This window comes from Vulpes lagopus, chromosome 2, assembly GCF_018345385.1.
Source record: "Vulpes lagopus strain Blue_001 chromosome 2, ASM1834538v1, whole genome shotgun sequence".
In the NCBI taxonomy this organism is placed as follows: domain Eukaryota; kingdom Metazoa; phylum Chordata; class Mammalia; order Carnivora; family Canidae; genus Vulpes; species Vulpes lagopus.
This window is the reverse complement of record NC_054825.1, coordinates 146,632,928-146,659,252: the sequence shown is the minus strand read 5'-3', so window position 1 is coordinate 146,659,252 and position 26,325 is coordinate 146,632,928. Positions and strand designations below refer to the sequence as shown.

Sequence of the window (26,325 nt, the reverse complement as noted above, 5' to 3'; positions counted from 1 at the left end):
AGAAAGGTGTGAGAAAAGCCTCCGTGATATTTCCCCCGGGGCACCTGGTTCTCACAAACAGCCTGGGTTAAAATTCACCACCTGTGCCCGGGCCCAAACATCTCATCTACATTTCAGCCTTCGTACTTCTTCATTTTTTGTTTTGAATTAATTAATCTTTTTACACTTCTTTATAACGGGATGGACTCAGTGTCCTTTAACTTTGTAAAAAAGACTGCGAGCCAGCAGCTGCACCCAAAATGAGGTGCAGAGGTCAGTGCTCCGCACCCGAGAACAGCTAACTTGCCTCCCCTCGGAGATTACCCGTCTGCTTGCCAAATACGGTCTCACGCTTCTGATGCGTGATGGGCAACTGGGCAAGGGGCAGAGCTGTGCGTACAGGGTGGTGCTCTCAGGAGGGGTCCCCTCTTGGCCGAGGGCAAGGGCAGCTGGCCAGCGCTCCCTGCCCGCACCCTCCGCCGGCCTGGGTGCTGCCACCACCAGAAGTCAATGGGGCCAGGCAGGCCGCTGTTGGAGACAAAGGAGGGACAGGTGGAAGGGCTTAATGAAATTTTATTTCGAAAATATGGCAAGAGTCTAAGGCACTTCAAACATTTAAATACACGTAAGACCAAAGTAAATGTGGCTTAGTAGAAAGGAATCCATAAATACGCAGAGAACTACACTAGGTTTCCCCAGAGGCAAATACAGAGCCGGTTCCTCTAACACGATCCAACCTTTGCCATCAGACGCGGACTTGGGCGATGATTAATAAAAAACACGGTAACGTAACACGTAGTACTTCATGTCTCAGTGACTATGGAATATAAAAGTCGAAAATACTGCTGTCATTTCATATAGATACCTTTCATATAAAAAGTCATGTAATACAGCCACCTAGATCAACCCCACTGAAAAGATTTCCTTTCATAAGTTTTCTGCTTTTTAGAGAGTCCCGCTTTTTGAGTTTTAAACCAGAAATCTCCCAGACCAGGCCCCAGGTGCTGAAGATCGGTCACCTCCACTGCCAAGTAATTACTTTAGAAGAGTAAATACACACACACGTCAACAAAACCATCCTGGAATGGACTTTTCAGAGACCTTTCCAATGGAAAATTTATATTTACATCAAGTAAATATACTCGTGGAACATTTTTAAATTTTAAAAACGCTGAGCCGGTGAGAAGTGGACACTTCCTGGCGGGGGCCAGGGGAGGAGGGAAGGAGGAGACGGTGCCCGCTCAGGTCAGGTTACGACATCCTACGACTGTACATAACGGAGCAGAGACTCCACAGCAACAGAGCCAGGGGGCGGGGGGCGGTAAGCACACCCGAGGCAGAGGGAAGATGGCCAGGAGGGAGGCGGTGGGGGCTGGGGGCAAGCTCCTGCTGCCTCAGCCTCCGCTGTGCAGCTCCAGGCCTCAGCCCTCCCGTTCTGTTTGCTGGTGAGCTCAGGCACGATACATATACATTCAGTATCTGTCACCCCAACAGGAACATTTAGCAGCTTAATGGTGGCATGTAAATGGACGGTTATTTGTGTATCATCAGTCAAAGGAACTTCGGTGGGTGGGAGCAGGAGATGTCTTCCTTCCAAGCCTTGGGGTGCCCTAGAGACCAGGAGAGGGGGGAAAAAAAGAATGCAGGGTTAGTACATGACCTCAGGCAGTGTCCTCTGTGACCTAGGAACTCTGTCCACCACAGCTGACAGCCACCCAGGAGCCAGAGCGAGGACAGCTGGAAGATGGGATAGAGACCCACTGGCAGCGGCCACACTGGAGCCGGCTGGGCTCAGCAGGCGCCACATCCGACTGTCCTGAGAGGTCAAGGTCCTGCAAAGTGCAGACTCTTGGACCACAGGTCACTGGTCACTGTCTGCTTTAGGAGAAAGCCCAGGAAAGGAGCAGTATGTACTCATGGGCACATGATGTGCCATTTGGGTTCATTGTGTTCATAAACGCTTCATGCGAGGGCTTTGGAGCATCTATCTCCTGGGGACAAGCAGAGGCCCAGCCCGTGCTGCCCTAACCTTTAGCACTCCCAGCCATCTGGGTATGGCAAAAACCGTGAACTCTTAAGTTCTAGGCTAAAACTTCCATTTTCAGAGTCGTCAGAAACCCCATGTCTCCCATCAGCTCCCTGAAGGAGGGGGGACCACCCACCTGGTGGGCTCCAGCCCGTTCCCTAATGTCCCAACGCGCAACACTGACCGGAGACGGAGCCTTGGCGAAGTTGACGTGGGCATACAGAAGAACCGCTATGTCCTTGTGTCCAGCCTCCAGGGCTATGGAGAGTGCGGTGCTGCCATCCTTAAATGGAAGAGAACAGCCAGGGTGGGTTTTTCAAATTTCCAGATAGCCGACAGGTGGCCCAACAAATACTCTCTAAGATCCATAAAGTTTTTCATCTGCGGTTTGTGTCACAGAGGCCAGCGTGTAGGAGCGAGCCCTGTGCACCCCCCAAAATGCAGGCGGCCCTCAAGGCCCTTACCCACCTGCTTTTCCCACCAGCTGTGGGGAGCAGGAGAAGATGGGGGCAGAAACTAAACTTTCTTTTTTTTCCCATCTTTACAGCAAGCAGGTAATACCCCAGTGTACGTCTGGACAGCCTGCAGTTTGCCAAAGGTCTCTCAACTGTGCCCTTGGGGTGGGAACCGGCCCTCCAGCCCTAAGCACACCCCGTCCAACGCTGCGAATAATATCTACGCATAAGCACGATGCCTGCCGCCTTGCAGAAACACATCTCGTGGAAATAGGAGGGGAAACACTACACAGGGGGAAGTCAGAGCTTCCGGTGAAATAAATGTCTGGCTTCCATTAACATGCAGGCTTTCAGGCGCCTGTAGAGGAGGGCAAGGCAAAAGCCAGCACCATTTACTTTCTGTCTGGTCTTGGGGTACGGAAGGTCTTCTGGTCACTTGCAGCAGGAAGCAATTCTTATCCTTACAGTCCTTCCTGCCTACCTGGAATTCTCGGGGCTACTTGTCCTGGGAAGGCCAGCTGCAAGGCCTCCTCTTCCGTGAAGGGTGAGGACGCAGACAATTAGCTGAGGGGACTAGCATTTCTGGAAGCCACTGTGGCTCTACCTACTTGTTACGTGTTGTTACTTACATCTACAGGCTGTTCTTTGCTGAGAGAGAGGGAAAAGCCAACAAACAAAAATCAAGACATGTGAAACACAAAGTCCTCCTGAGGAGAGGTGAGCTGGAAGTGCTCCTCTGTTCCAGAGGATGACGGGAAAGGTGCCTGGAACCAGCGCAGCTTGCTCACTGCTGGGGACGCGTTGGCCACCGTGCAAGCCCACCACCAGCCCCCCTGTCCTCGGTGCCAGTAAATGCCTGCTCTGGTTTGGACTTCCTGCTGGCTCAGGCCCAAGGGAATGTGACATTTAGTGCAAAAAGGAGTATTTTCCTTCTAACTTTTCTACATGTTTGGAGCTGGAGGAAGCTCTGGGAGAAACTGAGATAAACTTCCCAAAAGAACCAACCCAGCCTGACCTCTGCGACATCTGCACTCTGAACCCTGTCACCACCCAAATGCTAGTTTCTGTGCCTTCACCTACAGATACTCCTCCCCTTTGGCCCGAAGCAGCAGATCCCCTTACAGTGTTTTCCAGGCAAGGGGTTATCTGGAACAGGGACGGCGTGGGAACCGGGAGACCAGATGGGGGCTATGATGATGGAAAAGCCAGACAGGAGTGGAGAGATGTGTTCAAAGGAGCCTGACGGTCTGCAGGGCCGAGCTGATGAGATGCTCGGGCCATTCACTCCAATGGGCCCCAGGGAAGGGCACGGCTGTCTTCATTTCGGGCGTGGGAGAGTGCTTCACTGCGCTAACCATTGGCTCTAGTCATCCAGGAACTTGGCCTGGAATAACCAGCAACCCAGATTTCCAGACGCTTTGGGGACCTGGTCCTTTCTTCTTCATGGACCTGTGAGTTGCCTACGCTAAACCTACCCTGTGCCATAAATCTGTGCATTCCCCTTCCACGTGCTGGTGCTCGGACGCACCCGTCACCCCCTTCCTGTAATGACTGTGGGGGCTGAGGCCTGACCATCCTGCCTTTGGCTCTAGCTAACGGAAATGCGAGCTTGTCCAGAGGAAATGCTGCCAAGCTGGGCTGGGAAGGGAGGCAGCCCGGACCACCCCACGAAATCCCCAGCGAGCATCTTGGAGGAAGGGCTCTTCTCCCTCCACCAAGGGGCCCTGGGGGGCAGGCCCAGTGGAGGCGAGGCCGCGGAGGCTCACTCACATTGTCCTCCAGATGGCCATTGCAGCCCGGCTGAGCCAGCAGCAGCTTGACGATCTCCACGTGGCCGTGCTCGCTGGCGCACATGAGCGCAGTGGAGCCCTCATCGTCCTGGATGTTGACGTCGGCCCCGCAGGCCAGCAGCCCCTTCACCATGTCGATCCGCCCGTGACTGACGGCCAGCATGAGGGCCGTCTGTCCTGCCTGTGGGGAGGGTTGGAGGGGGGTGCATCAGCAGCTTATATGGGGGCTGGGGTCATGGGGGCAGGAGGTGGTAGGGGGACAGCGTGATGATAGATGGAACAGAGCAGGCCAGGAGTTAACCTGGGGCTGGGTGGTGGCGGGCACGAGAAAGAGTTTCTAATTCTGAGCTCCCAGCTATGCAAGATCATAAAGTGACGAGTCAGTTTCCCTCCTGTCACTTGAGGATCTGTCTCATTATAACAAGGAGCCAGAAAGTTCAGAGGTGCTTAAAAGTCCAGCTGGGGACACATATGGACCAGGGCCACTCTGTGCCTGGCGTGCAGACACAACAGGAAGACAGTGAGGAAGCAGCCATCACCGGGTAGCTGGTGGGGCTCCCCGGGCCCTCAGATGCGGTCAAGGCCAGGTGTGCGCATGGACTCAGGCAGCAGGTGCGCTCACCTGGCTGGCTTTGGCGTTCACGTCACCGCAGCCGAAGAGTTCCTCCACAACACGCATGTCCTTCTGTGCTTCCACGGCAGCAAGGGCTGCCAGCATGATGGGGGTGTACCCTGCCTTGTTCTGGTGATCCACGTTACACACGTCTGCAAAGACACGAGGCTCGTCGGGGAGAAGCCACCTGGCGGCATCCCTTCTCCCAACTGACCAAAGGAATGGGGTTCATTGGAAGAGGCCAGTGAAAGGGCTCCAAGGGCTCCAAGTCCCAGGGTGACTCAGAAGGAACTGAGAGAGATGTTTTCATACTAAAGGAAAAAAATGGTTTTCCTGTATCCTGTGAGGCCAGAAGCTGAAGTGAAGTAAGCCTTCAGGGCACCTCTTGTTCACAACTGGTGGCTGAACGGCAACAGCCCAGAGGGGGTCTGAGGGGTTTGTTCTCAGGATGGTTGCTTTGAAGAGCCCATGGTAATGGGATGTGGACATTCCTCTGTGTTTAGGGCATCGTGGTTTGGAATGAAGGCCGCAGGGAGAGCTACAAATAGCAAGGATTTGTAAAGGCTTGTGTAGGGAACAGACTATGGCATCACCCACTCAGAAATCACGACTCATTCTGAGACCCAGAGTTCCCTCCTCTGACTTGCTGGGGGCCCTTGAAAGCTGAATTCCAATCCCATGACACCTAGAGCTTAGCTGTTTAGGAACTGTGGTCTGAGGGCAGACGACAGAGGCCAGCGACCAACAGACACAGTGAACCAGACCTTTTCTGTCTCTGTAATTCTTAAGGAGGCGTTGGGTCTAAATAATCCTGTTCAAATTCCTTTAGCACTTTCTAAAAAAGTGGAAAAGAATGGGGAGTGCAGGGAGGAAGCTTTCCTGTGTGACCAAATATAGTTAGAATTGCTCAGGATGCCTCCATCACAAGGAGGCAAGAAGGTACCATGAAAACTTCCCCTGAACTAAAAAAAAAAAAAAACAAAAAAACCCAAAAGCCCCAGCATAGTAGGGACATGACAGCATTTACACACAAGTGCATGCCTTTTAATGTAGAATAGGAGAAAGAAAAAGCTGTCTGATGGAGGAGCATATGGGCAGATGAGCTCTCTGAGGCTCCTCCTTATCTGTGATGTTTGGTCCTTGACAGATGCTGCGGGCACCTGTGTCCTATGCAACCCCAGTCTCACTTCTAATGGGGAACAGTACAGGGTCCGGTTATATCCAGCCAGGTGAGTAAGCAAAGCTATCCCATGGTGGAGCTGAAATCATTTAATTTACCAAAAAACATCTTGTCCACACACATTTTCCAAGGGTAGATCACACAGTTACTTGCAAGAGCAATCTGAAATCTTGTTTTTTGGCTTTTCTGGATATTATCCACTTCTCTGTTTAAACAACAACGTGGGCTGACAGTACCAGCAGCTCTGTTTATAGTCTGGGAAGTCTAAAGGGAAGGAGGCTTGGAATTCCTCTAGGACGGAAGCAATTTTAGCCTCATGTAGCCCCATCTGTTGGGAATGAAGCAAACTCAGAAGGGGAGATAAATGTGCTTGGTGACTTCCCTGCATGAATCTGATTTCCCTGAAATGGAGTAGAAGAAATTAGAGAGAGTTGGATCAAGAAGTGGTATGGGGGGATTGGACAATTTTACTGCATAAGCTAAATCAAATGTTCACACTGTGTTCTCACTAATTAGATCGAGGTAGCGTAAACATTCTCTATCAGTCACATACTAGAAGTAAAAACACATATTTCCAGAAATAAATCAGAGGGACTTGGGGACTGTATGTATCACTGGCTACTGTATTTGAACAAAAAGTTGAGAGCTCACTACCTTCCAAGGGGACCCTTCTATGGGGCACACCCTCGCTTCGGGTCTACAACACGCAGTGGCTGGATTCTGGGATGGGATGTTCCAATTAGAAACAAGAAGTTTCACTGTTCTCATTCCTGTGGCTCAGATACAAGAAGGGCACTTTCCTCACTCTGTGCTGAGTCCCCAGTAACAGCATATTTTGGTGGCAACGGTCACGATTCTACTACAATCCATGACAACGGCTTTGCACGGCCCCCATCTGGGCTAACGGCACACTGCCCGCTGCAGAGTGATGGGCCGGGGTCGTGGAGCAAGGACAGAAAAAGCAGCCCGCCAACACCGAAGCCGTGACTCTGGTCGTGTGAGCAGAGATCTGTCCCCCGAGCGTGCACCTGCCCAGCCTGTGTGATGCAGCTCAGGAGGGGCCCCGAGTCCCGCTCATCGCCGGGGATACACCTCGCCCGAATGCAGCTGGACAGGTGCAAGACGATCCCCCAAACCTCCTTCCAAAACGGACCTGGAATCTGTGTCACCAGCTCTGTGTTGAGGTCAAGCCTGCCCCCCGTCCCCCAAAAGACTCAGGAAGGCTCTTCTTGCCACATCCTGTGGGAGAGCAACAGAAAGGGCCCCGGGGAGCGGAGCGACCAGCCTCTCGGAGGCGACTCCCGACCCGGGCCGGCCCACGCACCAGCGTCCAGGAGCAGCTTCACGATCTCGAAGTTGGAGTGGGACACGCTGTAGTGCAGGGCCGTGTTGCCGTTGCCATCGGCCATGTTGATGATGTAGCGGAGCACGTCCGGGGAGATGGCCTCAAAGGCGGCTATGTAGTCGCCCACCATGGCCGGGCTGGCCGACTTCTGGCTGGACACGCGGAACCACTCGTGCTGCAGGGTGTTCAGACAGAAGCGCTGCCAAAGACACCGCCAAGCGGCCGTTAGTCCTATTTATAGACTTCCCGGGACCCAGCCGAAAGCTCGAGAAGCGAGGCCTTTTATAGTCAGAGTGTGTGCAGTTAGAATTGGCTGTCAAAGGACAGCTAAGGAAACCCAGGGCCCCGAGAGGGCCTCAGACTCCCAACTGGAGCATCCCTCCTGATTTTCAACCACAGACATGATCTAACTCTCTAGAAGAGGCCATATGGCACCGTTCAGGGGCTCTGCCAGCCACGGTCCAATGCCGGCTCTGCTACTTTGTGAGCTGTACTCTCCTGGGGAAGATACTTACTCTCTGCCTCAGTTTACTCATCTGCAAAATGGGGGCAATAAAAATACCTTCTCCCCACAGGGCTTAGGATGAGGACAAAGAGGCAATACACATTAAAAAAAAAAGAAAAAAAAAACCTTAGGCCTGGCTCCACTGATTACTGAGCCATTAATATTATGTAATCATGCTGGCCCTGCACATGATTTTCAGAATAATCAGGACCGAAAAAACGACTTCACTCGCACTTAATTCTGCTGCCTATTTCCTATGCAGACCACCCTCAATTCCTTCCACATCCCTGCAGCACTGGGCTGAAAGGCGGGCAGTATGTAGCCAGCCCAATTCTCACTCCAACCCCAAATACAAATGTTCAACCATGCAAAGGGATTAAAAAGCCGGTTCAAGACAAATTACATCTCCCATTTAGGAGTCTTCTGCATCTGATCATGAGCCCTGCATGCCCTTGCTTAGGCTGTGGACACATGAACATGGGGCTTATTTCATGAACAATCAAGTCAAACCCGGGCCACATGAAGTTCAATGCAGGTTGTGCATGGCCAGGGCTGGTGATGGGAAGAGCTATAATGCTCTGTCCATGAGCCCTCTTTTACACGAGTCTACCGTTCATTTGTGCTTGGCTTTTTTTTTTTTTAATTTTTATTTATTTATGATAGTCACAGAGAGAGAGAGAGAGGCAGAGACGCAGGCGGAGGAAGAAGCAGGCTCCATGCACCGGGAGCCTGATGTGGGATTCGATCCTGGGTCTCCAGGATCACGCCCCGGGCCAAAGGCAGGCGCCAAACCGCTGCGCCACCCAGGGATCCCTGTGCTTGGCTTTTTTAAAGAAAGATGGAAAGCCTGTGTCAACAGCACCAGAACCCAGAAAGTCCCCCCTCTACAGAAAACTCGGAGCTGGAATTGTACTGGCTTCCGCATCTTTATCGTCCTGCTACTAATGATTCAGTTTCAGCCCATTCAATCATATTTTATGTCACTTGGTGAAAAGGGTCTTGGGAGGGAAAAAAATTCATCTAACGTTTTCTTTTCTTCTGCTCACATATTCAGATTTCCATTTCTGTGGAGTCCGTCCTTACACGGGAAGAAGGGAACTTGTGTCATCTGGGTGTTGACTTCTGTTCTGCTCTATCTGTGGGTGGCTGTCCTGTCATGGTTATTGGATCTGGCCACTGTGATCATTCACTTGTCTACCACTTTCCATGGCACAATTCCTTAAGCACTTTTTCACCAAAACAGTTCAACTTAACCAAAAAGGTACTGACCACAGTGTTTACTGTTAATGTACTTGGCAACCTGGGGCCAGAGAAATGGAAAAGTTCCTCCCTGAAGACCATATAACCCCGTATTTGGAGAACAGTAAAAGAAAAAATATATTGCAGCTATAATACCTAAGGTCTAGAAGAACCTGTTCTAAGTTCACATTAAACCTCGTGGGAAATATTAACACTGCTGTGACATTTCATGGTTTTGCTACCTGTGACCGAGGCATAGACAGAAATCTACTTTATACTGATGAAGTTCAACATGTACTTCTGTGTCTGCCCTCGCCCCAGGCTAGGGATTTTATGTAGTGTCTTCTTCTGTAAACATCACCACCGTGTTCCTCTCTCAGCACACTGACTCAATGTCAAGACACAGCTGGCTCCGAGAAACTTAAGTTTCTACAGCAATATAAACAAATATGAGAAGAAACCATAATTTTAAAGAAGGATGTCATATGATAAGGTAATATGACACAGGATAAATAAAACAGGGACAAGTATTCGAGAGGTATGTTCTTGCCCCAGTACTAACTAGTTGCTAGTTAACAAACTCTTGACAAAACCCATAACCTTTAGGGTCTCAGTTAAAGCAGAACAGGGACGCCTGGGTGGCTCAGAAGTTGGGCGTCTGCCTTCAGCCCAGGGCGTGATCCTGGAGACCCAGGATCGAGTCCCACATCGGGCTCCCTGCGTGGACCCTGCTTCTCCCTCTGTCTATGTCTCTGCTTGCCTCTCTCTCTGTGTCTCTTCTGAATAAATAAATTTTAAAAAATCTTAAAAAATAAAGCAGAACAGACCAGAACAGCGTGGCCTCACAGGCAGGTATGCTCACGTACCTCTCACACCCATGACAAGTGTCCCAGTTCTTTCTTATAGACTGTGTGTTGTCCATGAGGAAAACTGTGCCTTTATGGGATGAGGGAATCCCTGAAGTCCCTTCTAGTTCTAACATTTTTTAAAAATATTTTATTTATTTATTTATTTATTTATTTATTCATTCATTCATTCATTCATTCATTCATTCATGAGAGACACACAGAGAGAGGCAGAGACACAGGCAGAAGGAGAAGCAGGCTCCCCTCGGGGAGCCTGATGCAGGACTCGATCCCAGGACCGTGGGATCACGACCTGAGCTAAAGGCAGATGCTCAACCCAGGTGGCCCTAGTTCTAACATTTTTGTTTCATGGCTTTATAATCTGGTGAGACTCATAAATCGACTTTCTCACTAGCTGCTGATTTGTGTTATATGCCATAAAACTTCACGTTGATAAAATGTACAGATTCAAATGCCAATTCTATGTAATGTAACATGAGCATCTACGTCTTCCGAATGCACCGAGGAGAACTGCCAACCAAAGGGCTGGTCTGACCTGTAAGAGAAGCTGCACCTCAAGACTTTCACCAACACACAAGGGAGCATACTTGGCAATGGTGTCAGATTCACCATCTGCCACAGAAATGCTCCTATGTCCTGTGCCTGTGTCCCGTGTACTCCCGAAGCAGCCACTGGCTTCTCTGCCGTGTGCTTCTGAGTCTGTCAAACCGGCAAAGAGGACAAGTGCGGTGACTCCTAAGTTTAAAAATAGTGGCCGCCTGCATTCCACATGAGAACATAATATGCACTTGCATAATTGAAAGGAATGCTGACCTCGGCCCAGAGAGGTTGCTTTTAAGAAACTGTATGCTAACTTAAAAAAAATAGAAAAAAAAAAAAAAAAGAAAATTCGGTGACTCTTCTCCCTGGATCACAAGGCTCTGTGAGTGGAAGCAGAACACGTAGAGAGCTGACCACTGAGTATGATTAGCCCTCCCTCCCAGAGGCTTCATGCCCGAGCAAAGCACAGCTTGGGGTGGGGGGGATGTCTGACGTTGGGCCTGAGGGAGATGTTCGCAGTGTGAGGAGGGCAGCATGATGCTTGCTCCACTTAAACGAGCTAGAAGTATCTTGGTGGGGGTGGGGGGGTGGGAAGCATGGGGGTGCCAAGAGTTCAGGGGCAGGCAACAGACACCCTTACATTGCCATCTGCTCTGGCACTTTGTACAGACTGGGGACAAGGTCTGATGGGCCAACTCACCATATCTTTGCTGGTCAAAGCTTTGGGGTCATTTATGTTATTTTTCAGTAAGTGGCACGCAGACAACATCTTTTCACTTAATTCATACCTATAAGGGGACAAGATAAAAGAAAGAGTGTTCACGATTGGTCATCAAAGGAAAGGCATTTGTTTTTCAAACCCTAGAACCCTTTCAAAGGCAAGAGGCCCCACGGTGTGTGGTGCTTGCCTAGAGGTCACACAGGCATCCCAAGGACTTCCTGAGCTCATCAGGCCTTTCCCTTAAGGGCAGCTTTCAGCTTTACCTGTTTGGCCTTTTTGATGTTATGGGATAACACCTGGAGGAACCTTTTCTTCTAAGTTCTTAAAAATATTTTTACCCTTAAGGTGTTGACGAGGTCAGAATGACCACGTATCCAACTATGCTGACCCAGCAAACCACACATCTGAGCTTAGAGAGTGTTTAACCCCCATGAAAATATGAACTTATGAATCGGATGACATGTGGTATATCAATCATAGCTCAACAAAACTGTTTAAGGAAAAAACCCTAGACGACAAGATTCCAAGCCATGTGAAAATACTTGGAAATATGAGCTAGAAACACTTACCTTGTGTTAATGCAGTTACACTTTCATTTGCAAGATTAGATAGACATTTTCTGAAATGTTCTATTTATACTTCACACAGCGAAAAACCATCTTGAAATTTCCATCTGTTCTAGTCTCTGTTTTATAAGCATCGGTTCCACGTTTGCTAGCAGTCTTTAAAGTGCGCTACACCCCTAGGTACATGTTTCAGCCAACCAGAGTGTTTATTTGGTATCTCAGCTGCTTGTTTAGGAGACTCCCAAACCCATTCTTGGGGTGTTCCCTTTCACTCAAGGAGCCACAAGATGCAGACATGTGACTGATTATATCATGTCTGCAGTGAACGTGATCTTTGGCTGAGGCCAAAAAATGCGCTCCTCTCACACACAGCAATCCCATAGTAACAGTAATGACATCTGTATCGAGACAAATGGCTGATGATAAAATCTGAAACCTGAAAGAAATGCGCCGGCCACACAATATTCTAACATGCCTTCAAGTCTAAGCGGGATTGTTCAAACACTGGAGACCATCGTGGCACAGGACAGTTCTGTGGGCGGTGGCTCTGCACGTTAAAATGAGCTAACACACAAATGTAAAGGCAACAAAGGTGACAGCTTGATTAGGCCCTTCTCTTTGGGAAATCTCAGAGTTACCTCCCTCTGCACCTGTATTTATCAGCATCACGACACGATGGTCGTGCCTCTGAATACGTACCCTCCTTTGGGGATGGGAGAGACCCAACCTGTAGTTACGGCTGCAAAATCTCCGATTCGGCTAATTCTCTCGCCAAAGGACATTGAAAAGTGGGAAGGGTTAGGGAGGGAAGGGGAGGGTACCACACCTCTCTCTGATTTCCACCTTCTCAGGTTCACATTCTGGAACCTGCATCTCATCTTCCACCCCGGCGGACTTGAAACCTTCCATATTAACTGCATGCTGCCCTTCTGCCACTCCCCGGGTGTCTTCCTCCTCCTCTTCCTCCTCCTCTTCCTCAGGAGGAAACTCAATGACATCACACTCGTCATCTGACTCGGAGGAAGAGCTTTCATCTGAGCTGGAATCATCACTTGAAGTTGTCTCATACCTAGGTGGCAATTGGGAGTTCAGGAGATGCAAGGTGCGCCCAGAAAGACCCCGGGACAGAAATTCTTACACAGGGAAAGCCGCTAACAGACTCCAGACATTTGACTGGTGGCTTTAGACTCTGCATTTAGAAGTTCAAAGGAAGGTCTATTTAAAAATCTGGTGGCTTTGAATGGGTTCTGACCTGAAAGGGGTAACATGTGTTGCCAATTGGTATCATTATACTACTTGCAGGAAAAAAGAAATACATATATATAGCATGTCTGGCTTAGTGCAGGTCAAAGGAAACTTACTTCACAAAAGCTAAGTCTGCAGTGGTTCATTTTTTCTGTTCCTTTTTTTTTTTTTTACCCTTACATTCTTCCTATTTTGCTCCATTAATCGTCCCAGTGTCATGATGAAAAGATTACCAGTGAACAGATTACATAAGTAATCAAGAATTCCTCTGGTACATGTCCCGCTCCCCGCAAACCTCCTGGGCCATGCTACCCAATTAAGCTTCAAAGATTCAGAAAATAGGCCCCATGAAGTTAAATCTCAATTGTACGCTTTGCTATCAACATTATCTCAACTAACTGCATCACTGCTTTCCTGTCGAGGCCGAGGCCGTGTCCAGATTAACAGATTAGCTGCTCTGATTCAACTGTAGGAGGGCAAACAGGCTTAACTATTTATGTGGCCCAATGAGAAGGAATAGACAGCCAATCAAACATCCTGGTTAGAAGGTAAACCACTGACGGCACAGCCAGATTATGGGTCAGGGGACAGGACCTACAATTTTGTACGTAGGCATGGAGAGCGAAGCCAAAGAACCCATTTTGAAGGAGTGGATGCCCGTCACCGGCCCGTGGAGAGATGCTCTCGCCTCTTTCTGTTGGTTTCTGAGTCTGACACGGGTAAGACCAAGCTGTCCAACACCGCAGGACACCTGCTGCCTGCGGCTTTTGTTGAAGACTACCATTTTCAGACCAGAGGCAGGAAGATGCCAACCGCTCAGCGTCACCAGGTGTCCTTTCAAGAGTGGCATATCCTCAGAGACAGCATGGAGAGGAGAAGAGAGAAGCCCAGTGCACCTTTCTGAGGGGCTCATCCATCACCAAGATGTGGCTGCAGCCCATCCCGGGCCCCTCTGAGTGGGACGTGAGAAGACAGGAGGCCCAGGAGACAGAGCACATACAGACCGCTGGTGGGCCATCTTTCCTTACCCTCCATTAATGCCGACAAACTGGAGATTCTTCTTCGCTCCATTTGAATCTCGGTTGCCATCCTTCTTCTTCATGATAGACTTGAGTGTGTTTTCACTATTTGTACATACTGTGAAAAGGGGAATCAAGCGGAGCAAAATGAACACAATTCACACCCATCCAAGTTAAGGGAGCAAGAAATCTTTTTTTCCTCACATTCATTTTTTTTTCTCATTCACGTAAATCTAGATAGATCGTGGCACGTGTATATAAGAAATGTGCCCAGAATCCACTGGAAAGATGTATGCGTGTAAAGAAAATAATCTGCAGTTCTTTAAATGGGAACCCCCCCACCATTAGTACTTCTAGACAGAACAAAAGCAGTGACAACTAGTGTTTATATCAGGCTCCACTGTTTTTAGTTTTTTTATTTTTTATTTTTTATTTTTTTTAAAGAGAGATTTTATTTATTTGTTTATTTGAGACAGAGACTGAGAAGGAGAGGCAGAGACACAGGTAGAGGAAGAAGCAGGCTCCATGCAGGAAGCCCGATGCGGGACTCGATCCTGGCACTCCGGAATCACTCCCTGAGCCAGAGGCAGACACTCAACTGCTGAGCTACCCAGGCGTCCCAGGCTCCACTGTTTTTATTTTTTTTTTAATTTTTTTTTTTTTTTTTTAATTTATGATAGTCACAGAGAGAGAGAGAGGCAGAGACACAGGCGGAGGGAGAAGCAGGCTCCATGCACCGGGAGCCCGATGTGGGATTCGATCCCGGGTCTCCAGGATCGCGCCCTGGGCCAAAGGCAGGCGCCAAACCGCTGCGCCACCCAGGGATCCCGGCTCCACTGTTTTTAAAGTGAAGTCGTATCTCATTGAGGCCTCAAAAACCACGAAGGCACTAAAATAGGGATTATAATTGTTCTTTTCCTCCAGCTGAGATAATCTGGGGGAAAATTACGCCTGCCAGATGGCGAAGGAGTGAAATGCTATTTAAAGTATTTCACAACTTACAAAATCTGAGGAGTTTACCTCAGGGGACGGCCCACTCCCTTCTGTAACCATCTTTTTAAAAGATATTCTGAGCCAACCTTTCTAACACTTCTCAGGTTAATGGCTCTGCCAGGTCCATCTATGAGGCACTCGGCCATGGACTGCAGCGCCGGTCCCGGGATCCCCAAGCTGAGAAGGGCTGAGGGGGGAAGTTACCATAGAGGCCGGCGGCGATCTGGTCGTCCGTCAGGTTCACGGGGGACAGCGCGCTCTCCTGAGGGGGGAAGGCGTCCTGGCCGCCCAGGGGTCCCCCTTCCGCGGGCCCCACGGCCTGCTCGTGCCGCGACGCCTGACTGCTGAATGGAGCTCCTGCCGGAAGGCCTCCGCACCTACAGGTGTGTTCCAAACTACTGCCTGTCAGGAAGGAAGGTGCAGAAGCACGTGACGGAGGACCAAACAAAACGGGCTAAACAAATTTTTAAAAAATATTTTTGCAACTCCTCATTTTCTCAAGTGCTTTTCTGTTTTCTTTTTTTTTAAATTTATTTTTAAGATTTTATTTATTTATTCGTGAGAGACCCACAGAGAGACAGGCAGAGACACAGGCAGAGGGAGAAGCAGGTTCCCCTCGGGGAACCCGATGCAGGATTTGAACCCAGGACCCCAGGATCATGACCTGAGCTTAAGGGAGTTGCTCAACCACTGAGCCAGCCAGGTGCCCTCTCCCTGTTTTCTTTTTTGCATATAGGGCAGTCCTATGGAAGCCACCCAAACCCCACCCCAAGGCCTTCCTGACCCTTACCCTTCCCTTTGTCTCCACATCCGGGTCTGCCCAGGCCTGTCCGTCCACTCCCTCTCTTCTCTCTGTGCCTGGTGCCCCCGCCCAGCCCGGGGAGGACCCTCAGCGCGGGATCCTGATGGCCCTCTTCTTCTACCACAGCCTCTCAAACACACAGCTGCAGAGTGATACCCCAGCCCCACAAATCCCAGTGCAATCCAGCTCCAACAAACTTGTGCAAAGCTGAAAAACATTGCTTTCTGCTCAGGAAACGCCACCCACACTACTTGGCCACATATTCTGGACCATCCACAAGCTGGCTCATCTCGTTACCTCTCCACCTTTATTTCCCACTACACCTGGGGTCCCCCTGGTGGGCAGGACTGCCTTTCTCCCCAGGAATGGGATGCTGAGGGTGGGGGTCTTTCATCTTCCTAACAGCACGTCTTGGCATTTGCTGCTCTACTGGGAACACTTCTTGATCCCCACCTTCGTGAGGTCAAGCCCTCCATCACCCTCTCTTCTGAGCCTTCCCCAACCTAACTAAAAATGGCTTTCCTTCCCCTGCCTCTCCCAGGCCAGCTCTCAGACCCTCTTAGAGGATCTGGAAGACAAAGTGCTAGAGGACTCATGGGACTGCCTGAGACATCCTTCTGTCTGTAAGGATTGTGAGGGCACGAAACCATTCGAATCAACTTTCTCTTCTCACATCTACTAGAAGGCTTTTGTGTATTTTGGGTACTTAGTACTTGTTCCCTGACTAAAGCAGAAGAATCAGATTAGTTAAATGCATATAATTAATGTCGTAAGAATATCACGATATTTTCAATGTGGCTGACATGGAAAGATTTTTACAATGTATGGCATGAGAAATGCAGATAATAAGATTCTACATAAGTGATCCTATTAAAAAATATAAAAAGGTTATCTGGAAGCTATGGAGATTTTAACTTGTCCCTGTATTTGACATTTTTTATTATTTATTCATGAGAGACACACAGAGAGAGGCAGAGACATACGCAGAGGGAGAAGCAGGCTCCCCGTGGGGAGCCTGTGCAGGACTTGATCCCAGGACCCCAGGATCTTGACCTGAGCCGAAGGCAGATGCTCAACCATTGAGCCACCCAGGAGCAAATAATAACTGTGTTCAAAATCATTTTAAAAACTAAGAAAATCCTTTGACTAGCAATTTGCTTCTAGGAATTTTATCCTAAAGATGTACAAAAAGATACAAAAGGATTTTCATTGTCTCCATGAGTAAAACAGTGGAAAGAGGGAGATATCACAGAATGTCAACAAGAAACTGGTGAAATAAGCTCTGGCACATTTATATAAATAAATTATATGCAGCCAAGAAAAATGTTGATGTAGGTGGACATTTTTAGCACAGAAAGAAAAGCATAATGTGTGAGTTTTAAAAACAGGTTATTAAATTGCTTGGGGCAAATAAACCTATTTTGGCGAAATTCTATTTACATGTATATATTAGAAAAAGTCTGGAAGGACACACAGCAAACCTGTTTAACTGCTTTTCTAAAGCTAAAGAATTCTAGATTGTTACAATTTTTTTCTTGTGTTGATTTCTTAAAGTATGCATTATAAATCTGTTATTAATACAAGTAAATTTAAACCTACCCACAATGTCATATGATAAGAATATGATCATAACTCTTTTTTTAATGCTCTGAAATCGCTTAGCTCCTCAGAAGAAAAGAAATTTAAATACTGATTGTATTTTGAGGCAATTAGGAAAAAAGGAACCACCATAGATTCTACAACTGTTCTCTTCAAACTCTACTGTTATGAATGGTCTGGGATATTTGCTAAAATGCAGATTCCTAAGCACCTGCTGCCATAAGACCATTCTGTACATCTCTGATGAGCCCCCAGGGGTGGGTGTTTCTGACATCCCCACCGACCTGTCCACAAGAGACTCTGATGCACGCGGCCCACTTTGGAAAGTACTAGTTAAAAACAATGACCCTCTGATTTAAAAAAAATGTGGAGGGAGGCAAAACTGTTCATAGTAAGACATTAGAAATCACCTAATTTTTTTTTTTAAGATTTTATTTATTTATTCATGAGAGACATAGAGCAAGAGAGAGGCACAGACACAGGCAGAGGGAAGCAGGCTCCATGCAGGGAGCCTGACTTGGGACTCAATCCCAGGTCTGCAGGATCACAACCCGGGCCAAGGGCGGCGCCAAACCGCCGAGCCACCCAGGCTGCCCATGTTTTAAAAAAAGATTTTATTCCTTTACTCACAAGAGACACAGAAGGAGAGGCAGAGATATAGGCAGAGGGAGAAGCAGGTTCCCTGTGGGGAGCCCGATGTGGGACTTGATCCCAGGACCCGGGGATCACACCCTGATCCGAAGGCAGATGCTCAACCACTGAGCCACCCAGGTGACCTGAGATCACCTGAATTTTAATTCATATATCTAAGCTAAGAATTCTGAACACCAGGGAAGTGCACTGACTTCGCAGCTAGACCAGAACCCACATTTCCTAATGTGTGAGCGGGTACTGTGCCTGAGAATCAGTAGCACAAGTGACCTTGTCCAGCTCTGTAGGCAAGGGGCCTCCCAGGTGACCCCACAAATCCACCTCCCTCCCTCGGCACACACCTGCAACACTGAATGCAGCCCTCCAGATAATATTTAGTGCTCCTGTGACCTGATGTGCTCCCCCAACAGCAAAAACAAACCTCTGAGAGTCCCTATGACTTACTCTGAGCAAAGTAAACAAAGCAGAGCATCTGCCTCTGTTCCTCCGTTCTCCAGCCGCACTCATCAATGTGGCAAAGTTACCTCCCCAAGGGCTCAGCAGTACAAATCCCTACGTACCAGCACACTTTTCCTGGAGAGACACTCTTGCTGAGCACGTTCCTATTCAAAAACCAGCGAGGACTTTTAAAATGCAAATACACCAACAGTTTTTTATTATTTTTGAAACCAGAGACATACAAAAGCAGACACCAGTATAACGAATCCCCGCGTGCCCATCATGGGCTTCAACAGCCATCAGCACTCTCCCTGGCCCCAGCCAGCCTCCTCCACCCACTCACACGAGAGTGCTGTGAAAAAGAACTAGAGGGCAATGGCTCCGTCCATAATTATTTTAGCATGTATTTCTCAAAGAGCTCTTAAAAAATAATTATAGTGCAAAAAAAAATCCTAATTTTTTTTTAAAGATTACTGCATATTTGGTCAGTATTCAAATTTCTCCAAGGTCTCAGAAAAACTTTTGTCAGATATCGGAATCGGGATCCTTGTCACAGATTTCCACTGGTTGCTCTGGGTTTTAAGCTTTTGGATCTATAGATTTTTTTCTTTTCCTTTTTAAAATTTTTTAAAAATATTTTATTTATTTGAGAAAGAGGGAGCTTGAGAGAGCATAAGCAGGGAGAGAGGCAGAGGGAGAGGGAGAAGCAGACTCCTCGCTGAGCAGGAAGCCCGATGTGGGGCTCGATCCCAGGACCCCTGAGATCATGATCTGAGTGGAAGGCAGATGCTTACTTAACCGACTAAGCCGCCTACGCAACCCTCTTTTTAAATTTTAAATACAGCTTTCACAAGATATTTATAATTTGAGGTATAATTTATATACAAGAAAATGCACAACTGTGGAATTGATGAGTTTTGGAAATGCATATACCTATGTAACCACCTTCTTCATTAAGATACAGAACATTTGGGACACCTGGGTGGCTCAGCAGTTAAGTGCCTGCCTTCAGCTCAGGGTGTGATCCTGGAGCCCTGGGATAGAGTCCCACATTGGGCTCCCTTCAGGGAGCCTATTTCTCCCTCTGCCTGTGTCTCTGCCTCTCTGTCTCTAATAAATAAATAAATAAAATCTTAAAATTAAAAAAGATACAGAACATTGCTAACAACTCGGTAAATTCAACTGCCCCTGAGAGTCTGCCCACCTGAGGCACTGCTCCTCCTCACCAGGGCTTAGTTCTGGGCTTCTTGAAGTTCTCCCATGTAGGGTCAAACCCTGAAGTGGTCATGGAGGGTCCTTCATAATGAATGCACTGCTTCCCCTCGCCTGTGGGAGCTCTAATCATCAACTGTTCCTACCCTCTACGGCTTTACAGTGCTCATGTGACTTCATCACTCTCACCTGTGCCCTTGTTTTCTAGAATGTTCTGCAGGCCTGGAATTTCAGCAAACGTCACCACATGACCTTTAACTGTAATCTTTTCAAGGCTTGCCTCAATTCTACTTCCTCTATAGCCTTTCTTGGATGGTGCTGGTCCACAGGGCTCTCTTTCTCCTTCCATATCCTATAGCACTTAATCATCCAGGCAAAAGCAAGCCCACCATCTGTTTTCTTGGCTTCGAGGGCATCTCCTCCATAAGAATGTAAGCTCCAGGGGCGCCTGGGTGGCTCAGATGGTTCAGCGGCTCAGGTCAAGATCTCAGTGTCCTGGGATTGAGTCCTGCATTGGGGGGTGGGAGTAGGACTGGGGATGGGGGTGAGTGTGGGGTCTCTGCTCAGTGGGGAGCCTGCTTTTCCCTCTACTTCTGCTCTCTCTTGCTATCTCTTTGTCTCTCAAATAAATACAATCTTAAAAAAAAAAAAAAAAAAAAAAGAGCGTAAGCTCCTGGAGTCCCTTGTGCTAAGGTCTTACTTAGTTGGCTGCCTCTTCAGTGCTGAGGAATGGAAAGCCTTCCATAAGTGCCTATGTAATTCAAGGCAACGTCACCAGGGTTCTGTTGAGACTAACTAGCAAGTCAAAGAACAATGTTAAACATTAAACTAGTCCTCATTCACTGGGTCCAAAGGGAATGTGGCACTTTTATTGCCAGAAAATATTTTTCAGATGGGGCTGAAACTCTAGTTGCTCTCGAATGGCCCATAAACTGTCTGAACTTGATAAGGACCCATCAAAGTTAGACAGGACACATCAGTGACACATGCACCAGCACAAGACTGGCAGATGATTGTTGTGTTCACTTCAAACACAGGAAAACCACAAGAAAACCAAAATAAAGAGGTCAACCACAAAATCCCAATGGTCTTGACCCTGGCTGTACTTTAGGATCAACAAGCCTGGGGGGTAGGGCTCTTCAAAATACAGATATGATGGAATCTCTCTGTAGGCGGGCCCAAGGGTTAGTACGCAAAAAGCTCAAGTCATTCTAAGGTGCAGCCAGAATTGAGAACCCCTGAATTAAATTAAGGAATATAAAACCTGCTGAGGGGTGCCTGGCTGGCTCAGTCAGCAGTACAGCATGCAACTCTTGATCTCAAGGTCATGAGTTCGAGCCCCATGTTGGGCCCAGAGCTTACTTAATTAAAACAAACAAACTTGACTGCTGAAAAGCAGAGTTTAGACTTCCCTTTGGTTTCAATCCATCAACTTGGACCATATGAATTCTTAGGAATTACTGGAGTTTAGTTAATAGGCCTGGATCAGTAAGGGTAGAAGTCCAAGACTACTAGTAAATGCTATCCCAAACGACATGGGTAAAACAGGAGTAGCCACAGAATACCTGCAGAATTCCAGCACTCTGGGCCTAGATGCTCCAAGCTCAGTCACTGCTGGGGAGCCCGGGAACAGGGGAGTGGGGACAGCGGCGCTTTGGTCTTATAACTTATCATGACCATAAATGCCAATAAAGTATGGACCTCATTTTATAAGTTGACCAGATTAGTGATAACTAAAAGAGAGTGAGTCACAGGAATCTCTGGAAAATAAGAGCACCTGGAAGCATTCGTTCTAATTCTAAAGTACACTGTAGCATTTAATATATGGATAATTATACTAGCTAAGGCAAACTATAATGAAAAATAAGTCACTTTGTCAAAGTGAAAACTTTGTGTACGTTCCTGACTTGAAAACATTTAGAATGCAACATTTAGAAATGTTAAAAGCAAACTATTTTTGTTTTTTAAAGATTTTATTTATTCAGGAGAGACAGAGAGAGAGAGAGAGAGAGAGAAAGAAAGAGAAAGGCAGAGACATAGGCAGAGGAAGAAGCGGCAGAGAAGAAGTCCTGATGCGGGACTCGATCCCAGGACCCCGGGATCATGACCTGAGCCAAAGGCAGATGCTCGACCACTAAGCCACCCAGGTGTCCCCAAAAGCAAACAATTTTTATAAGAAAAAGCCTTCAATGGAAAATAGAACTGGAAAAGTGTTTTTTAACAAGATCATCCTCTCCAGTTTCCTCTGTGATGCTTCTCTATCTACAATCTGTATTAGTTCTTGGAATACAACAATGTGTATCTATACTTGTTGGAAAATGGATTTTAAAAAATGGCTTTTAAAAATTGCTCTGTTCACATATTCCAACTCTTCTTTCATGCCAACCCATACTTTTATTTCTTTTTTCAAGATTTTACTCGAACACTTGTCCTTTGTTACAGAATAGCTAAAAAATAAAAGAGCCACACACATTTATTCCCTTCCAGAAATAGCTTGGATTCATAAAAATACCATTACTGGCTGACACAGGAGGCCACTGGGCAACTAAATTTGGTATAAAAGGAAAAAGTATGAACTTTCATCTTGTGCAGACAGAATTTATTCGAGAGTGAGCAAAAGAGAAAATGAGCACAAATGGGGATAGGGGCAGAGGGAGGCAGCAGACTCTTCAATAAGCAGGGATCCCAACATGGAGCTTGATCCCAGGACCCTGAGATCATGACCTGAGCCAAAGGCAGACACTTCACTGAGCCATTCCAGTGCCCCCCCACCCCCACAGCCAAGTGCTTTCTGAAAGTGCAACTATGAACACTGTGGCCAGCTAACTAAAGACATTTTTTTTTTTTAAAAAGATTTTATTTATTCATGAGACACAGAGAGGGAGAGGCAGAGACACAGGCAGAGGGAGAAGCAGGCTCCATGCAGGGAGCCCGATGCAGGACTCAATCCCATGTCTCCAGGATCATGTCCTGGGCCGAAGGCAGGTGCTAAACTGCTGAGCCACCCAGGGATCCCCTAAACACATATTTTGTCAAAACTCCAGCTTGACATTCTGGTCTGATTTTTAAGGAACATGTAGCTGATTTGTCAAGAAGTAGACCTGAAATTTTGGATTCATTATGGTGGCCATGCAATCACTTAGGTATTTTCCCCAAGTAAAACTAAGAATTCAAAGGAATCTGAACACATCTAGTTTTTCCAAAAAGAAAACAGCTTGAGCACAAATTCATGCTTTTCAGCCTACATACTGGCTTGGGGAACAGATAGGAGAGATTATTCAGGAAAGATCACCTGTTTCTTTGGTACGTACTACCTGTGGGAGAAGGTATGCCTTTGATGGAGGGCAATCGTATCCTGACTCAAGGCTCAACATTCAGAAAAGTGCCCGAAAGGCCAAGGGATGTGGCCACCAACACAGTCAACTTGAATGGGAGAGTTTCAAGGGTGAGAGCTGCAGTTTAATAATTTCTAGGGCCATTTTAATCTTTTCCTGGGAACATTCCAGACAGCTGTCATGAATGTATCTAAAAGTGGGTACTTAGAAATTAAAATGCTAGAGTGGATGAAGAATCAGGTTCTCCCTCACCATAACCCCACCTACGTTTAATGACATGTCATCCCAAGACGTGACCCAGAAAAGCCACACAGACAGGCTGCATTAACTAAAGTTAAGCATGGGTGTGCTTCCAAATACAGTTAAGAACTTCATCTCCTCCCTAGACCTCAGGGGGCCTGGCTGCAGCTGAACTCTTGGAGTACTTTCTATTTGCACATTATTTGGTGGCTAACACATGCTGCCACAGGTTATCGTTCATATTTCTGGTATACATGTCTTGGCTTGGATTGGTCTAACTGGATTGCAAGTTCTTCATAGCACAGACCATGTAAGATCTTTGTTGCAGTACCACACTTTGCACAGAGTTGACAGTGAATGCGTAGCTATCAACTGACCTGAACAGAGAAGGGGACAGAGCAAAGTGTACATATCTTTACTGAGGGGCACGTGGGTCAATCCGTTAAGTGTCATGTCAGACTCTTGGTTCAGCTCAAGTCATGATCTCAGGGTCTTGAGATCAAGCTCTGTGTCCAGCTTGGCGCTCAGCCCAGAATCTGCTAGTCCCTTTCCCTCTGCTCCTGCTCATTCTCTCATAAATAAATCTTAAAAAAAAAAAAAATCTTTACTGAGATATGAATGACTAGCTACTTGGAGGAGGAATAAACAACTGTGGCCACTGTCCAATATCAACAAATTCACTACGTCCTTTATGACCGCACATCCAAGAACTCACTTCAGCTCTTAAAAACAATCCATCTCTATGCTTTAGCCAGAAACGAACGGTATGCTCTAGGATTCAGAATATTTGTCAAAGTAAACTTGCATCTCTTTCCAGAGTTGCATGTCCATGTCACCAATATCCATTTAAACCAATAAAGCAGGGCAGCCCCTGTGGTGCAGCGGTTTGGCGCCTCCTGCAGCCTGGGGTGTGATCCTGGAGACCCAGGATCAAGTCCCACATCGGGCTTCCTGCATTGGAGCCTGCGTCTCCCTCTGCCTGTGTCTCTGCCTTTCTCTCTCTCTCTCTCTCTCTCTCTGAATAAATAAATAAATCTTAAAAAAATTTTATTAAACCAATAAAGCATCGGTTTTTAAGAGCAAGATTTTTTTTTTAAAAAAAGATTTTATTTATTCATGAGAGACACAGAGAGAGAGAGAGAGAGAGAGAGAGAGAGAGAGAGGCAGAGACACAGGCAGAGGGAGAAGCAGGCTCCATGCAGGGAGCCCGACGTGGGATTCGATCCCGAGTCTCCAGGATCATGCCCTGGGCTGAAGGCGGTGCTAAACCACTGAGCCACCCAGGCTGCCCAGGAGTAAGATTTTCAAACATGTGTCCACTGATGATTCACAAAGGTGGTGGACAGATTTTAAACCCTTGCAAAAGATTTTCCTTTGGGCGGGGGCACATTTCCCCAAGGTTTGTCCCAGATGTCCCACCCAGATCAGCAATTTCAATTTTTCAGAGTGTCAGCTACCTCTTTTGAGAATCTGGTGAAATTATTCTATGTCTTCAGAAAAATTGTTAGCACAAAACCGTTCATGAAGCAATGGCCCCCAGATTAAGAGGCCTTGCTCTAAGGTGGTTTATTCCAACAATTTGAAGTAACAGGGCCTGGGTGTGCCTACCAGGTAGTGGTGATGGTGGAGGGTGTGGGAGGGGAGGCAGAAAACCCATGCATTTTAGGAAAAAAAAAAACCTTCTTAGATGAATCTGATGGGCAGCCTAGTAAAGAGCTACTTTTGGAGAATAATTCTGCTGAAAGGGCTCCAAGCAAGAAACGGGGAACCCAAACTTCTCATGACACAGGAGGACACGGGACCTCCGACTAGTTCTCTTTCTATTTCTATTGCAAGTTCCTGAGCAGCTACTTCTGGGTCAGCAGGCCCTCCCCTCCATCACACAAGGTTTCAGAAGCATTTTGTTTGGATTATAGCATGCTCTTGCAGCATGTATTTAAAAAAATTGTAATGAAAAAACCTTCAAGTCCTAGGACAAGTAAATGGTATATTATTTGAGCTAAGAGAAAACTCACTAGAAAGGATGTTTCTAAAATGACTTTATTTTTCTGATTCTGCTTTGGCTCAGATCTCTGTCTACCAAATCACATTCACAGTTACGGGAAGGGCTTCAAGTTCATTCTATCTATCTATCTATCTATCTATCTATCTATCTATCTATCTATCATCTATCTATTATTTATTTAGAAACCCAAGATAACTGAGGGTGCAAATATGGAAGCTGATCTAAAAAGCAGTTCTGAGTATAAGAGATTAATCTTCTATAAATTGTGGCAGTTAAGTTACATTGTTACAGATAGTTTTGTTTGCATTTGTTCAGAGAGAGTTATATAGTTTTAGGATAAGTGCAAGTCATTCATTTAGGATTTTTCTTTCTCCAGAGGGAAAAAGGAAAAAAAGAAAGAAAGAAATATTAATTTAGTAATTCACTCCTCAAACCAAAACAATCCAACTGATTTACAGGAAGAATAAACATTTTTTCCTAAGGTTTGTATGAGAATAGAAACTTATTTCCTCTCAACTTTTTAAAAAAAATATTTATTTATTCATGAGAGAGAGAGAGAGAGAGAGAGAGAGAGAAAGGGGCAGAGACACAGGCAGAGGGAGAAGCAGGCTCCATGCAGGGAGCCTGACGTGGGACTCGATCGCCCGTCTCTAGGATCATGCCCTGGGCTGAAGGTGGTGCTAAACCGCTGAGCCACCTGGGCTGCACGCCCCCTCTACTTTGTAATTCCATAAAAGAAAATATTAAGTAGAGGAAACTCATACCACGAGGAATCAAGAAGTGCTCTATGGATATATGCACCTTGATGTTTACTGCAGCATTATCGGCAATAGCCAATCATAGAAGTGGCCCAAGGGTCCCTTGACTGATGAATGGATAAAGATGTGATATTAGAATATTATTTAGACATAAAAAAGAATGACATCTTGCCATTTGCAACGACATGGATAGAGCTAGAGAG

At 47.0% G+C, this 26,325-nt stretch overlaps 1 protein-coding gene across 6 annotated transcripts in view; it reads right to left on the bottom strand.

The window, feature by feature from the left end:
- Positions 1 to 534: 534 nt before the first annotated feature.
- KANK1 (KN motif and ankyrin repeat domains 1) overlaps positions 535 to 26,325 on the bottom strand; it is a 204,013-nt gene continuing 178,222 nt past the window's right edge. For 5 of the 6 annotated variants that reach the window (XM_041730199.1, XM_041730183.1, XM_041730209.1 and 2 more), the window contains 9 exons: positions 15,287 to 15,484; positions 14,099 to 14,207; positions 12,652 to 12,894; positions 11,239 to 11,326; positions 7,368 to 7,587; positions 4,873 to 5,015; positions 4,231 to 4,431; positions 2,190 to 2,288; positions 535 to 1,589 (listed from right to left, as the gene is read on the bottom strand). In XM_041730199.1, coding sequence (XP_041586133.1) covers positions 1,527 to 1,589; positions 2,190 to 2,288; positions 4,231 to 4,431; positions 4,873 to 5,015; positions 7,368 to 7,587; positions 11,239 to 11,326; positions 12,652 to 12,894; positions 14,099 to 14,207; positions 15,287 to 15,484 — 1,364 coding nt within the window. In that variant the 3' untranslated portion in view covers positions 535 to 1,526. The remainder of the gene's footprint in view (positions 1,590 to 2,189; positions 2,289 to 4,230; positions 4,432 to 4,872; positions 5,016 to 7,367; positions 7,588 to 11,238; positions 11,327 to 12,651; positions 12,895 to 14,098; positions 14,208 to 15,286; positions 15,485 to 26,325) is intronic. The other variant, XM_041730189.1, reaches the window with a different exon arrangement.